We start from the raw sequence: 16,767 nt of genomic DNA, 5'->3' as shown, positions 1-16,767 counted from the left end.
GCATGGTTGCTGTGAGTGGTTGATTGGCATTGTTGCTGTGTGTGGTTGATTGGCATTGTTGCTGTGAGTGTGGTTGATTGGCATTGCTGTGAGTGTGGTTGATTGGCATTGTTGCTGTGATTGTGGTTGATTGTCATGGTTACTGTGAGTGTGGTTGATTGGCATTGTTGCTGTGAGTGGTTGATTGGCATTGTTGTTGTAGTTGATTGGCATGGTTGCTGTGAGTGTGGTTGATTGGCATGGTTGCTGTGAGTGGTTGATTGGCATTGTTGCTGTGGTTTTAGTTGATTGGCATGGTTGCTGTGAGTGGTTGATTGGCATTGTTGCTGTGGTTGTAGTTGATTGGCATGGTTGCTGTGGTTGTAGTTGATTGGCATGGTTGCTGTGTGTGGTTGATTGGCATTGTTGCTGTGAGTGTGGTTGATTGGCATTGTTGCTGTGAGTGTGGTTGATTGGCATGGTTGCTGTGAGTGTGGTTGATTGGCATGGCTGCTGTGAGTGTGTTTGATTGGCATTGTTGCTGTGAGTGTGGTTGATTGGCATGACTGCTGTGAGTGTGGTTGATTGGCATTGTTGCTGTGAGTGTGTGTTGATTGGCATGGTTGCTGTGTGTGGTTTATTGGCATGGTTGCTCACATCCTCTCAGCTGTTATAGATGGTTGCTGTGGTTGTGGTTGATTGGCATTGCTGTGAGTGTGGTTGATGGGCAAGGTTGCTGTGGTTGTGGTTGATTGGCATTGTTGCCATTTCCACTGAGGTTGATTGGCATGGTTGTGGTTGATTGGCATGGTTGCTGTGGATGTGGTTGATTGCCATGGTTGTCATTGCTGCTGTGGTTGATTGGCATGGTTACCATTTCCACTGTGGTTGATTGGCATCATTGCTATGGTTGTGGTTGATTGGCATGTCTGCTGTGGTTGTGGTTGATTGGCATAGTTGTCATTGCTGCTGTGGTTGTGGTTGATTGCCATGGTTGCTATGGTTGTGGTTGATTGGCATGGTTGCTGTGGATGTGGTTGATTGCCATGGTTGTCATTGCTGCTGTGGTTGATTGGCATGGTTACCATTTCCACTGTGGTTGATTGGCATCATTGCTATGGTTGTGGTTGATTGGCATGTCTGCTGTGGTTGTGGTTGATTGGCATAGTTGTCATTGCTGCTGTGGTTGATTGGCATGGTTGCTGTGCTTGTGGTTGATTCCCATAGTTGTCATTGCTGCGGTGGTTGATTGGCATGGTTGCTGTGCTTGTGGTTGATTCCCATAGTTGTCATTGCTGCTGTGGTTGATTGGCATGGTTGCTGTGCTTGTGGTTGATTCCCATAGTTGTCATTGCTGCTGTGGTTGATTGGCATGGTTGCTGTGCTTGTGGTTGATTCCCATAGTTGTCATTGCTGCGGTGGTTGATTGGCATGGTTGCTGTGCTTGTGGTTGATTCCCATAGTTGTCATTGCTGCTGTGGTTGATTGGCATGGTTGCTGTGCTTGTGGTTGATTCCCATAGTTGTCATTGCCGCTGTGGTTGATTGGCATGGTTGTCATTGCTGCTGTGCTTGATTGGCATGGTTGTCATTGCCGCTGTGGTTGATTGGCATGGTTGTCATTGCTGCTGTGGTTGATTGGCATGGTTGCTGTGCTTGTGGTTGATTCCCATAGTTGTCATTGCCGCTGTGGTTGATTGGCATGGTTGTCATTGCTGCTGTGCTTGATTGGCATGGTTGTCATTGCCGCTGTGGTTGTTTGGCATGGTTGTCATTGCTGCTGTGCTTGATTGGTATGGTTGTCATTGCGGCTGTGGTTGATTGGCATGGTTGTCATTACTGCTGTGGTTGATTGGCATGGTTGTCATTACTGCTGTGGTTGATTGGCATGGTTGTCATTACTGCTGTGGTTGATTGGCATGGTTGTCATTGCCGCTGTGGTTGATTGGCATGGTTGTCATTGCTGCTGTGGTTGATTGGCATGGTTGTCATTGCTGCTCTGGTTGATTGGCATGGTTGTCATTGCTGCTGTGGTTGATTGGCATGGTTGTCATTGCTGCTGTGGTTGATTGGCATGGTTGATGTGGCTGTGGTTGATTGCCATGGTTGTCATTGCCGCTGTGGTTGTGGTTGATTGGCATGGTTGCTGTGGTTGTAGTTGATTGGCATGGTTGTCATTGCCACTGTGGTTGATTGGCATGGTTGATGTGGTTGTGGTTCATTTCCACTGTGGTTGTGATTGATTGGCATGGTGGTTGTGGTTGATTGGCATGGTTGTCATTGCCGCTGTGGTTGTGGTTGATTGGTATGGTGGTTGTGGTTGTTGGCGCGGTTGTGGCTTGTTGGGACCGTGTCGATGGTTGTGGTTGTTGGCGCGGTTGCTCCAGTCATAACGAGACGGTTTTCTCGTACAGATCGGAATGTTTGTAGGAATGGCCGGTTTGTTGTGCTGGTTTGTTGTGCCGGTTTGTTGTGCCGGTTTGTTGTGCCGGTTTGTTGTGCCGGTTTGCCGCGTGCGTTTCCTCCAACGTGCTCCGTGGTTGACACCTCCATACAGATAGTGTGACATGGTGGGTGCTGCTTCCTGATTGGCTTCCCGTTGTGTTCACCAATGCTCTCCCGTCCCCCTCCATTGTGTTTCCACTTTCTTCACCTCTGTGTTGGGTCCACCGTGATTTGTGTTGTTGCTTCTGTTGTTGTTTCCTTTTTGGGCAACTTGTTCAGGTATTCACTATCCACGTGAGAAGGGGCTTTGGTGTCTTGTGAATGGTGGTTGACCGCGAAGGAAGTGTGCCAATGCCTCAACCAAACAACCACACGACACCAACAACTTACCGATTCCCACTCGGCATGAACTGATCACTGATGGTTAAAGCTTTCTCCTTCGTCCCCCATTACCTGCTCGCCATGTGCAACGTGCAGCTCGCCCGTCGACCCCATGCCATACGTCACGGGTCCAAGCGACAAGGCACGGCCGATGAGCTTCCTCTGGTGTTTGCTAGTTTATAACGTCACCATGGAAGGTTTACTGTGCAAGTACATCCTTGAACATCGGTGGAGGTTGTTGTTGTTGTTGTTGTTGTTGTTGTTGTTGTTTTCCAAGCCTCCTGTAAGAATCTTGGTGGTTTAAGTGATAAGTTTGCGAAGTTGCTGCTTCGCACAGACAGTTGGGGTTTTCATTGCAAGTTTGTCCCTTTATTTAATTTTCCTGTAGCTTTGGCATCGTCACCAGAGCAGCAAACTGCAACCGCAGACATCCAACGTGTGCGTACGGCAGCAGATGTGGCAAACGATCTCGTGGAAGACATCTTGAATATGCGATTCATTTTGTCATCAAGCTCTTCAAAAATACTCCAGTTGAAAAGAACATTTCTGCTTCCTCTTCTTCACATTGTATAAGCTAGTGAGTCTCCTCACCTTTGAGTTTGGTCGAGCTGGCATTCTTCCTTTTTCGCCAAGCTCTAAATTCGACTTGTCCCAAAGTGTACTCGTCTACAAAGTCCGTGATGAGTGTGTACCGGCCGCTTGAAGCCATGGAGCGAAGAGTGGTTGTACCAACTATGGAAGTCAGATTTGCAAACCGGAGGCCATCTACCTGCCTGCCTGCGATGTGGGAGCAACAGGCCCGTGTGCTTCGGCCTCGGCGCAGGAGATTCCAATAAAGTCAAGTTTTGTATTGCAATTGGAATGTTATTCCTTTTCCATGGTTTTTACTCGGCCTCATACAGTTCCTGTATGACTTTTGTTTTTGTGGTTTAGTATCTCCTCACACAACATGAAAAGGTGTGCATTTTGAATAGCCGAGAATTCCTTTGTGCAACCTATAAACTTGCACACAATGTCTGTATTTTTGATTGGCATTCATTGGCACATGATCGAAATGTTGGCTCGTCACTCGTCAACAACAACAACAACATGCATTTTAAGGCCATTTTCCCTGCTAGAGCGGGGGTTAGCCTTGCGGTCCCCATGACAATCTTCTCCATTTTGCCCTATTTTCTGCATCTCTCCTTGTTAACCCCCTTGCCCGCATTTCTTCTTCCACCATCTTTAGCCAAGTCTTTCTCGGTCTTCCCCATCCTCTACTTCCTTCTACATTCATTTCAATCACTCTTCTCAACCAGTCACTTTCATCCTTCCTCAACCCATGACCAAACCATCTCAACCTGTTCCTCTTCACAACATCAATCACAGGCTCTATTCCCATCATCTTTCGCAATTCATCATTTGTCTTCCTCTCTCTCAACGATACTCCGCACATCCACCGAACCATTCGCATTTCCACCCTTTCCAGCCTTCGTTGCTGCTTGACATTCATGACCCATGTCTCACTCCCATAAATCATAACACTTCTCACACATGCAGCATACACCTTTCCCTTCAGCTTCAACGACACTCCCCTCCTCATCAGCACGCCACTCACTAGTGGCACTCGTCATTTCACTTGCACTCGTCATTTCACATTTCACTCGTCATTCACTAGTGGCTCGTCGAAGTTCAATGAGAAATCGTCGAACTGTACTTTGCAGTGTTCTTTCAATGGTAGTTTGCAGGGAAACTCTGGTAGGAGGCCTTGCGTGCTCCTTGCAAGTCGTGCAGATTGTTGTGGCTGTCCTATATATTTATTATTATTTAAGCATGAAAAGTTGTTTTTATCTTAAAAATAAATAACTTCTCCCCTCTTCCTTTCCTCTCTTACCTCCCCACACGCACACCTGTCCCACTCGTGTGTTCTTAGCCCCAATGGGAAGAAGTTCCGCAGTAAACCACAATTGGCTCGATGCCTGGGAAATACCATGGACCTGAGCAGTTTTGATTTCCGTACAGGAAAGATGATGCCCAGCAAGCTCCAAAAGCAGAAACTTCGCCTTCGTAATGAGCAACTTAACCAGGTGAAGTTTCTTTTTTCCCCCCCACCTTCCCTCCCCTCTCCTCTTCTCCAATGTTCAGTAAAGGTAACTTGGTGTAAATAGACATGGGGCAGAATTGCCAATTTCGTGCATGGGCACCTTCTGCGGCATAGCGAAAGCTGGGAGCGAGTTGCTCGGTTCTCTCGTCGCATATGGTCTGCATCGGATTGGCCAACACTCTCGTGCAAGGTTGTGCTGAGGAATCGTTTCGATCTACTAGAGGTAGAACACTACCTACTGTTGAACATGAACCGAAAGCTTGGGCAGGAGAAGTGCTGACACATTACTAGGACTTATTGTCTCTTTATCTGATTATTTTATTCAAATGCTGCTTGTTTTAACATTCCTAAAAGCATTTGCATGAATTCTGGAACGTCCTTGTATTTTTTGTTTGTTTGTTTTGTTTACAAGTCTGTTTCATTGTGTTGCAATTTGCCAATAGCCTTCATATTTATTGTGCGGCCAGATCTCTTAAGCCTTGGTCTTTGTCATCACGATGTGCAACTGCTCGACCAGACCAAACCCAACGCACTAAATGTATGCCTACGTTATCTCACAATGCCCAATGTCACTGACTGACTGAAAACACGACCACCTCGTTCGCTGAAAAACTACAACCTGCTGCTAGCATACCTGTCTTTGGAGAGCTCACTTACAGCAAAATTGGCCGAATGTGCAGTCAGCGTCGAGTTGCCATTGCAATGATGGTACGACTGTTGCAATGGTCCCTTTGGCCATTCCGTTCCCACTCTATACTCAACTTCAGGCTGTACTAGGCGTGCCTAGACCGATTCTCTGACAGGTTTAATCAAAAGACAGCATGTTGGACTTCATAAACATATTGTTGCGTTTGTGGGGGTAGGTGAAGTAATACCTTATGAAAGTCAGGAATGTGTAGGTTTTAGTATGGACCGGGGGACATGAAGAAGAAAAAGCCGTCTCGATGTACATAAGGAGGGTAAATGTTCAGGTTAAGTGTTTGCATGTCGCCATAAGGAGGGTGGTTTTGTGCTAATTAATTACAGGGCATATGGTTAATAATCCCCAGCATGTATTGCTTCCCTGTGATTATTATTTTTTGCCCCTGATGTTCGTATAAAACTCAGCCGGCCAAGTGATGGGCTCCATTAGCCAACCAAGCCGCCAGGGCCGACAGAAACAGCATTTGCCGATCGGCAAGTAAACCCCGACATCATCCGAACATTCCCGAACAGCGATGAGACTCCGCCCCCCCGACGACCCGTGACGAAGAGGCCTCGTCTCGGCCTTCATGATTGGTGGAGGTGCGATGGGGTGATGGGTAGCGCTCGGTGATTGGACAGAGTGTTATGTCAGCGGTCAAACATTCGAGAGCTGAAGGAATAATTTCCCTGAAAATGGGACAATAAAGATTTATTATTATTATTAAGAAGACGCCGTCTCGCCATCTTGGGGGCTTTTTCTGGTCCTGGTGTTCGTTGGAGGCAGTCGCATTTTCTCTCATTCTGGCTCTGGGCTCGAGTGGGCGCTGTTGTCTCGGGTGGGCTGGTGAGGAGATGTGGCGGAGCTTTGGAAGTTTTGCAATGTTGGAGGTGGGCGTGTTGTTGAATGTGGTGCTTTTCGGAGGAGGAGAGAGCCGCGTCTCGCTTGGCGGTGGAAGCGAAGAAGGGCCGGTTAGCTGCTTGTTCATGCCTGGCCGTTTTCGGCACCATTTGTTGGTGCGCTTCCTGCGCGGTGATTTGGAGGCGACGAACCCCAACCCCCTCTCGTTGAGACCAGAGTTAAGTGCCGGCCGGCAGGAACATCATTTATTTTCATTTAATCTTTCCCCTTGTTTGTGTACGAGTCTGAGTGGAGACGTCTCAATTAGGAATTGTAGTTTTTACCTCGCCTTTCATTTTTGTCTCTTGCATTTATTTTCATTAAATCCTTTATTTTTGCATTTAATTCTTGAATTGTGGATTTGCTTGTCCCGTATTTGTGTTTGTGGGTTCGGATTAACCCAGTATCGGCCGTCAGATCAGATAAGGTTTCGGGCTTTTCCTCCAAGTGCAAAAGACAATCCCGCCAAGGTTCGAAGTACGCCTCGGAGTTGAAGCTCGTTTCGGTCATCCGTCACCCAGGGGTCTTAACCTCGGCGACGCGACAATATTTCATGAGCATGTAAAAACATACTGCATGAGTGTTTGTCAAAGAAGATGTTAAATTAAGCAAAACGCATGGAAAAGGATCTTTTATAACATGTAATTGTTGTTGTCATGGTTGTGGTTGTTTGTGTGCTCCTCCAGTGTCCGGCTAAAGGGTTCCTGCAGTCGTGGAATAACAAATGTTGCCTTTGGAACTGCTACATGAAGTTCCTATTCCCGTGTCGTCTTCCTCGATCAGAGAAACACTGGTTTTTAAAACGGGCATCGTAATTAAACGGACAATTTTATTCTTTCAAATATTTTGATAATTAGCTTTGCAATCAACTTAATCGATTATTAGCTTTCCAATGGTACCATTTTTATTATTTTATGATGGCAGGTACCCTTTAGAACGAAACGACGCATATGCAAACGCACACACACATAGAGGTAAATATTTTGAGAGCTGGTAAGGCTCAGTTCCACCTTCTGAAACCTGCATATGGAAATAATGCACACATGTATGTACGCATCTGCACGCACGCTCTGCATACGTCCGCTTACATCCGTCCGCTTAACTGTGTCCGCGTACATACATACACTCTGGGGCCAAAAAATAAAAACGAGTCGAGCTGTTTTTTTAAATTTATTTGGAACCATATATGCGCAGTACATGTTCCAGTTTAAATTGATGACTCATTTTACAGTAGGTAAAAGCTCTCCACGTGGTTGACAGCAAAAATTTTAATGAAAAAAATTGTGCTTTAAGAAGTTCTGTTCTCAAAAAAATTTTTAAAAATACCTTTCTGTATTTTCGCCTTTCATCTTTAAAGGCCTGGGACAATAAAGATGCGTCCTGTAAAGGACGTATTGCGTCCAATAAAGGCCTGGGACAAACGTCCAAAGTAGATCAAAATTTTACACATAAAAAGGAAGATAATACTGTTTTGAGTTGTTCTGTATGACAAAAACATTCAAAACATATTTTACTGTTAGAAGTATATTTCGAAAGATCTGCAATGCATTTTTAGGGTGTTATATTTTTGACTGTTTAATGCATCCCCACGCATCCACATACATCCACGCATCCACATACATCCACGCATCCACATACATCCACGCATCCACATACATCCACGCATCCACGCATCCACATACATCCACATACATCCACATACACACAATGTATGTACACACACTGTATATATGCATATAAAAAACCCTTTTTAGTAATATTGTTACAGACACGGCCTTAATGATTGTGGTTATGAGTATTGTTGCTGGTTCGAAGTATTCTAGATATTATGCTTATTGTGAATTAAGGGAAAGGGTTGTTGTGAGTAAAAGATTTAAAAGCGCTCTTGGTAAAATGTGGCCGGAAATCCGGATCGAGACCGGAAGAGGTGGAGCGAAGAAAAGGAGGTGGGAGGAGATCGAAAAGGGAGGTGGTGTTTGAAGCTCCGGGCCGAGCGTTCGACGTACTGGGCGAGGGAACTTTGCGTCCTTGAAGGGAAGTTCGGTCGATAAGAAATATCGCAGGAGTGCGTGGAGCCGGTGTCGTCGGGTATTCTCCTTGAGGTTCCGGAGGATCCAGGCCTTGAGAATCCGGGTTGGAGCGAAAGCCGTCCGTCATCTTGGCCACGCGAGCACCCGGCCGGGAACCGGCTTTCGTCGTGTCGGCTGGACATTATTCCCTGGTGGATTGCCGGGAACGGCTGTGCCAGAAAGGGACACGTGAGAATTATACGGAGGCTCGCGGGTGGAACCGCAACGTGTACGTCGGAGCGCATCTTTGTGAGGTTCCTCGCCACCGCTGTGCTGCTGGGGGCGGAGCACGTGACCTTGGGGTCTCGCTCGTCCACGCCTCAATTGACCACCGGGCCTTGACTCCCCGATCGCGGGAGGGAGCGCACCTTTAGGAGGTTCCTCGCCACCACTGTGCTGCTGGGGGCTGAGCACGTGACCTCGGGGTCGTCTCGCTCGTCCACGCCTCAATTGACCACCGGGCCTTGACTCCCCGATCGCGGGAGCGCACAGAGACATTGGGACTTCACCTTGGAGGAGAGCAGAGACATTGGGGGAGGTGCCGTGAGTGGGGTTAAGGGGCTTGACAAGGATATTATCATAAGATTTGAAAGTAGGGGTGATTGCCCCATTGCTGTATGGCTTTGTGTGTGATTTACAATATAGTATGGTTTGCTTATAACTTGGTGTGGTTGCATCATTGGTTCGGCTGTTTCATTTGCTGGTTCCATTGAGGGACGTTATCTACTGGATTTCAACCAGGGATAACACATCTTTCTGCCGGGGACCCTCTCGGGGTTCGGAGGTCCACCGAGACCAGGGGTAAAGGGGGGGGGGGACCCCGTAACAATATATAAGGAGGACAGATATGCTGTAAAACATAGCTATGTGCATATTGAGTTGGTTGCTCAGTGTTTTGCTTTTCACTAATTATTATTTTTTTCTCCGTAGGGAAAGCCAGACCTGAACACATCGCTGCCAATAAGACAGACAGCATCCATCTTCAAACAACCTGTAACAAAAGTGGTTAATCACGTTGCTAGCAAGGTGAAAACGGACCCACACAGGGCGATCGAGCAACCAAAACAAGTGAGATGTTCCTTGGTTTTTTTTTTTGTGTAACCTGTCATATTGTTACCCCGTGCACGCAAAGCGAAAAGCGGGATTAAGCAATTGACTCGCTGTCTGCAAACATCAGTTTATGGTCGAGGAACAACTTTATTTCAATTGAATGTTGTATTTTGATCACAAATCGGTAAACAAACGTGTAGTTTAGCAATGTCTCTGAATTTGTCCCAATCGCACATGTTCAGAGAAGAGCGAGATAACAATTTCCTTTTACACTGTCTGTTTGTCTGGCAGTCAAAGAAAAATTGAAAATCATTCCAAATGGGAAACTTGCTGTTTTTAAGGACGTCATAAAGGGCACAAACAACAGGCACAAATAACTAATGTAATGTTTGATCGGATGGTATAAAAGAGCATTAATGTTGGTAAACTTCCAAAAACATTTTTTTCCCTTCAACTTTAAAAATCTTTTTTATTAGTCCCCTACCGGTGTACACCGGAGGGGACTATAGGTTTGCACTCCGTCCCTCCGTCTGTCTGTCAGTCTGTCCGTCTGTCCGTCTGTCAGTCCGTCACGCAAAGAACAGCTTTCCGGACTTTTTTCCTAAACTCTTAATGCTAATGATTTCAATCTTGGTACATGGTTTCGTCATGATAAGTTACAGATCAAGTTCGAACTTCACGACGTTTCGATCATTTTTGACAAAGTTATGGCACTTTGAACTTTGGTAATTTCCCCCAACAGTTTTCCGGACGACAGACTGCCGGTAGGGGACATGTATTGCAGCGCAATACTCAGAATGCTTGTTTCAATTGAATTATATACTTGAACACTGGAGAACACCAATCGCTTTTTTGGCACTTTCAAAAAACTTTCTTCTAGCAGTATTTGGACAAAATATTATGGCATTTTACATTATCTTGACCAATGAAATTTGCTATTCTCGTACCGTACCAACGTCTTTTTTTTCCTCAAGACTGTGTGGGGGTAAGGTGTTCTATGTACTCTCTAGTTCCCTCTAGTTCCCTCCATCACCGGAGGTGGAAGGAGGTGATTTATTCACCCTGTTTGTCTGTCTGTTTTATGAGCAGGATATTTCAGTTATGGACGGATTATGACAAAACAAGGGGATTCCATTTTGGTTCAGATCCGGCCTATCGGTGGGTTACAAAACGTAAACTATTCGGCCTGGCAGAGGTATGTGCTCTACTGACTTTATTTTTTGCTCTCCCTTCTTCCCACAGTTGTTTTGGGAGAAGAGACTTCAAGGATGGAGTGCGTCAGACATAACTGAAGAAATGCTGAAGTCAATGGATTTGCCCAAAAGTATTCAAGGTGTATGCAGACCCACCAAACTATTAGCAGACTACCATGAAGAACTTCATAGTTGGTTGATCAAACAACGAAACAAATTCTCTTTTGCTGATGCATAATAATAGCGACTGTTTCTGAAGGGTTCATTTTGGATGTATAATGTATGCATGTCACAGGCAACCTCTATACGTACTGATTTTGTTAGCCTAACCCTAACCCTAACAACTCTGGTCTTCATCAATGATCTCTCTGACTCTGGAAAATCCTCTCTACTTCTTTGCTGTTGACTCCACTCTCTGCCGCTCCATTCCTCATCCCTCAGATCGGTAGGCAGCAGCCTCCTCACTCTCTGCAGAACTGGACAAAATCACAGACTGGTCAAACAAGTGGAACATGTCTTTCCATCCTGACAAATCTCACACTCTCACTTTGTCTCTGTGAAAAGATCATCTGGACAACCCTCCCATATACTTTCTCAACAAACCTCTTGAATAAGTTCTGTCACTCAAGCTTATGGGTCTCACTATCTGCCATGATCTTTCCTGGGAAAACTACATTTCCAATCTGGCCTCCAAAGCCAGTCGCCGACGGGGCATCCTCCATCATGCGAAGTCCTTTCAGGGCACACCTGAGCTCCTCACCACATACAAGGCTTTCATCCGCAGCTCAATGGAATACTGCTCTCCTCTATGGGCTGGTGCTCCTTCCTCACACCGAGCTCGGCTTCACGCTGTTGAAACCAAAGCTTTCAGAATCATTGGAATCTCCCGTGATGAAGCTGATTCTGAGGGCCTTTCACATGCTCACTGCAGGCAGGATGGTGGTCTTTCTGTCTTGTACCGATCCTCTCCGGCCTAGCTCCCGCAGCTCTGTCTGCGCTCTGTCCCCTAAATATTCCTTCAGGTCACACAAGATCTGCCAACCAACCCTCTTATGTTTAAATTGCCAAAATCAAGACTCTCTGCCCACCTTCACTCTTTCATTCCTCTTTTCTCCTGCCTCTGGAACAAACTCCCTCACTCTCCAGTCACACTCCTCCTTCCAGGTCTTTACTGGCTGTTCTGTTCACTACGAAACTAGCTGTTCACTACAATCTCTTATCTTCCCCCATCCAAAACCTTGATCTTTTCTACCCCTGTTAATTCACCCCAGATCCACTTTTTTGAAATAGTGACTTCTTTCCTGGACGTCCTAGCAGTGTCGATTTGTTTTATATACCTCTCCCTCCCCTCCCCCTCCCCTTCCCGAACTCCTCCCCCGAAGCCCTCCCTTTGTTCTCTACTATGGTGCTTGTTTGCTTCCCTCTCTCTCCCCATCTTGTCTCCCGCTCCCTTTATTATATGTTTTTATGTGTCCGTTTATGTTTTTTTTGTGATTAATGTTATCTCTTACACAAGCATCGATCTTGTATACAAAAAAAAATAAGAAATTGTACCTCATCAAATTACTTATTGTATGGAAATCAAGGGAGGTGCAAAGGGCCCTCCCTTTTTTTGGGATGGTTACTCTGTATTCAACTTCAACATGGGGACTGAAAATTTGTTTCTTGGCTTCCACTGGTGTGTGTGTGTGTGTGTGTGTGTGTGTGTGTGTGTGTGTGTGTGTGTGTGTGTGTGTGTGTGTGTGTGTGTGTGTGTGTGTGTGTGTGTGTGTGTGTGTATGTGTATGTATATATATATACACACACATACACACATACACACACACGTCAGTGGGGTAGTGATGACTTTAGACCAGGTAGATTTGTATAGGTAGCCTGCTCTGATTGTTGTGAAGAAGAATAACCTTGATGTAATAAGTACTTGTTTAGCCTGGATGTCGGATAAGTTGTATACAGTCACGTGAAAAAGTAAGTACACCCCATGTAAAGTTTTGACTTTTTCAACATATTTCAACATGCAGCTATTTGATCTTCATTTCAACAATATTGATAGATAAAGGTGATATAATATAACAAATATCATGAAGCATTTACATTTTGTAGTCCATTGTATAATTTAAATAAACATAAATGCAAATTTCGCATGTGGAAAAAGTAAGTACACCCCTACATTTATCACTACTTCAAATACCTAAAATTAGAATCGGGTGCACCAGCTCAGGTGCAAATGATTAGAACATCGTTAGAGAGGATCTTGGAGGAACCTGTCTTATTTAAACCTCAGACATTTAGTTTGGTTTGCTCTTTGTTGTTGAAGTGTGCGGCGTCACCATGTCTAGATCAAAAGAGCTCTCTGAGGCCTTGTTAGGTCTGAGGCCTTGGTAGCATAAGATTTTTTTTTTTTTGATTTTGTCCTTTCGTTTCTATTGTTTGGCATTTTCTACGAGGTATGGAATACCCCTTGCACCCTCCAGACAGATTAGACAGCTTGTACCCTTTAGACAACATTTAGAGCTTTAGACCACTTGGACCTTTTTAGATTACAAATAAATTACAAATATATAATATCATCAATATTACAAAGAAATTTGTACAAAATAAATGTTTTTATTACGGTTGTCGAAAATCATGACACCACAGCCTCACATAGTCATTATCCTCGGTTAAAACAAGCCCGTGCCTCTGTAGCGACGTGTGGTGAGGGGAGTATAGTGAGCTGATACACGCAAGTATATAAATATACACCGGTTGCTTTATTACCTCCACCACCGAAGATGGATGGTGGTTATGTTTTCACCCCTGTTTGTTTGTTTTTCTCTGAGAAGGATATCTCAAAAAGGTTAAGGAATGGTTTGGACAAAACTTCGTGAACAGGTTGGATGTGTGACCAGGACGAATTGAGGTGATTTTAATGAATATCTGGATCTGGATATGAGATTTTCTGAATTTTTTTTTTACTTCACCATTGAGAAATAGGGCCAAAAAAACGATATATAGCATGTTATTTGCTGTGGTGGTGGAGAATGAGCGGGAGATGCAGGAAGGAAGTCCTGGAAATGGAAGAAGGAATTTGAGAAACATGGGCTGAAAATGAGCACGGAAAAGATGGACGTGATGTGGGTCGGGCAGCAGTGAAGCGTGTGTGTGTGTGTGTGTGTGTGTGTGTGTGTGTGTGTGTGTGTGTGTGTGTGTGTGTGTGTGTGTGTGTGTGTGTGTGTGTGTGTGTGTGTGTGTGTGTGTGTGTGTGTGTGTGTCAGTCTCAGTCTCAGTCTCATCTGATTTCTGGGAATGGCACCAAAATTATGGTGGTGATACTGCTTCAGAGTAGGATTATCTTATCCCCAGCAAATTGTGGTGTTATCCGACTTTCGAAACATGAGGTGTGAAAACGAAGTTAACTATGGCCTCATTGCTGTGCATTACGAGTTAATAAAATAGCAAGGCATCTGGTAACTCATGTGCACATTATCACAGGTGTAGGGCCTGGTTGGTCAGCGGAGATGCTCCTATCTTCACTCGCTAGCGCTTTGCATACCAGCTCGGCTACCATCACCGGCCAGCTGTCTGCTGTGGTGGAAAAGAATCCGGCCATCTGGCTCAACACCAACCAGCCACTTTGCAAGGCCTTCACGGTGACAGATGATGACATCAGGTGCGGAGGTCTAGTTCTTTGCATTTGTGTTGTTGATGCATTTTGTAACAATATGACACCATTACACTCGTATATACAGTTTACAAGTGATCCAGCATATAAACAACAAAAGCTTTATTTTTCAAATTCTTTGTTTCAGGGGTTGTGGTCAGTGCTGGCATTTTTTTGTGCTCATCCTACGTTTTATTATAAGCATAATTAATTGGGCGGGGTCTAGATTACAAGTTCTACTCGCAGGTAGCATAATTTCAGGGGAGTGCAACAATACCACCGATACAGTGCCCCCAATTAGTTAGGGCTGGAATTTGGAATTTGTCTGGTGTACCAGAGATAACTCGCCTACTCTTTCTGTGAAGAAAAACCTCCTTTTTAACTAATTCTTATGGACGGATCCCCAGCATAACATCCAACAGAGGGATGGTACACTGCGTTGCATTGCCCTGTCTGCAAAACACTAGTGTGTCAGTTTGTAGGTAAGTTGGGAATAGAATGCAGACTGACTAGTCAGCTCAATGGTAAGTGTGCTACCTCTGCACCATCTTGTCAAGGACTTGGGCCATTGAGATTGAGTCAGCCGCAAAGCGCGCTGGGCTCTCACCACCTGTAGGGTAGACCCGATGTGAGGCAGATAGATTACCTATCCCCTAACAATTATTGGCAAGCCAGGCCACATTCCCACAATCCAATAATGATGTGGTAGTTCTTCTAAGCTTTTCCTTCCTTCTAGAAACTTAAAATGCCAATTCTTCATAATGCTGCCTTCAGCCATATATGGACCCACGACCTCTTGGATACTGGTGCAAAGTCCATACCACCACTGTACACATCTTCCGTTCTGTGGACTACTTTTTCTTAAAGGAGAAGCTGTGGCCACATTTCTTTTGAAACCAGTAGTCTCAATCGTAAAGCACTCCCAATCAGTTGAAGACGCAGAGTTTGAAAGCAGTTGAAGTTGTATTTGCCCTGACGGCTTTCCACATTTTTGAAAACTGAATAAGAATAACGAGTTGTGCTGTTTTTTTTTTTAGCATAGTGTCTGTGATTGGTTCACGTGTTGCAGGAAACAGGAAGAGAGGGTGCATAATATCCGTAAGAAACTGGAGCAGGTGCTTGTGGCTGACCTCATGGCCTCGGCCGAGGAGTTGGCGATGGCCTCAAGTCCACTGGCAGAGAAGATGGTCGAGGACTAATGGTGTTCGAGTTTGGGCATTTCCACGTAAGATTTGATTCGTGTTATAATAATAAATAATAGTCGTGTCGCCCAGCAATTAAGACCACTGGGTGACAAATGGCCGTTTGTTTTTAACTCTGAGGTGGCAGCCCGAAAATTGGCGGTACTTTTTGGCGCGTGCAGGATGGAAGGAAACAAAGCGTTTACCTGGCGAAACACACGGGCTTATTCCCGAACCCACAAACAAAGAAACACGACAATAAAAAATGCCACATAATGATTTAATAAAAATAACTACAAGACGAAATAATGTTGAAGTCAACTAATTGCAATTCCTACTTTGAGGATCCTCGATCAGACACAAATACGAACACACAGAGCAATGATAAAGTAAAATAAATGTTCTTTTTTATGTTGTACAGCCACTTAGCTGGTCCCAACAAGTTATTTTGTAAAGGTGACTGCTATGATCTGGTCCCAATGCCTCCAGCGCCGGAGCCCAAAATGACGGCAACGCGCACAGAGCCGTCGAGCGAGCTGTGACAACTGCCCTCTTTTGCTCTCTCTCAGTCCCTCCCCCAAACATGCACGGCCTTCAGTCCACCCCGGGCCCAGCAGTCTCCAAAACCTCCTTCAATAGCCACCACTGCAGGGAAGACCTCCTTTCCCCCTTTCCAAGCCTCCTCCTCCTAAGCCCTCTCCCTCCCACAGATCTCCTGATGTCCCTGCTCTCAAATGTTGTTCTTGTGTGCTTCCCCCTCTCTCCCCATCTTGTCTCCCGCTCCCTTTATTATATGTTTTATGTGTCCGTTTGTTTTTTGTGATTCATGTTAGCTCTTACACGAGCCTCGATCTTGTATACAAAAAAAGAAAGGAAAGAGTTGCTTGCAAAAGCGCACACCAAAAACTACCTCAGCACACAAACGGTGAAAGATGGCGCCCCTCCTCCTCGAGCATATCCAAGAGAACTACTGAGAGAGAGCCAAGAGACGCGCTTCTCTCCTCACGTTACACTTTCCAATGGCCGAGCTCCATCGGTTTCCCCATGTCTCCTCGACCAATGACGAAGTTCGGGGCGTGGCCTGCCGGTTATGATCTCCATATGGAGGCGGGGTTTAATTGCCGACTGGCTCTGCCTGGCTTTCAGGGGACGGTTGTTGTTA

The 16,767-nt window shown here is 45.4% G+C and overlaps 1 protein-coding gene across 3 annotated transcripts in view; it reads left to right on the top strand.

Moving 5' to 3' along the window:
* LOC137421183 (methyl-CpG-binding domain protein 2) overlaps positions 1–16,767 on the top strand; it is a 29,855-nt gene that overhangs the window by 10,556 nt on the left and 2,532 nt on the right. For all 3 annotated transcript variants that reach the window (XM_068106981.2, XM_068106982.2, XM_068106983.2), the window contains 5 exons: positions 4,717–4,870; positions 9,469–9,606; positions 10,831–10,921; positions 14,256–14,433; positions 15,494–15,649. In XM_068106981.2, coding sequence (XP_067963082.1) covers positions 4,717–4,870; positions 9,469–9,606; positions 10,831–10,921; positions 14,256–14,433; positions 15,494–15,623 — 691 coding nt within the window. In that variant the 3' untranslated portion in view covers positions 15,624–15,649. The remainder of the gene's footprint in view (positions 1–4,716; positions 4,871–9,468; positions 9,607–10,830; positions 10,922–14,255; positions 14,434–15,493; positions 15,650–16,767) is intronic.

Source organism: Myxine glutinosa, chromosome 2 (assembly GCF_964187855.1).
Source record: "Myxine glutinosa chromosome 2, kmMyxGlut1.1, whole genome shotgun sequence".
Taxonomy (NCBI): Eukaryota; Metazoa; Chordata; class Myxini; order Myxiniformes; family Myxinidae; genus Myxine; species Myxine glutinosa.
This window is presented reverse-complemented; position numbering and strand designations above follow the sequence as displayed.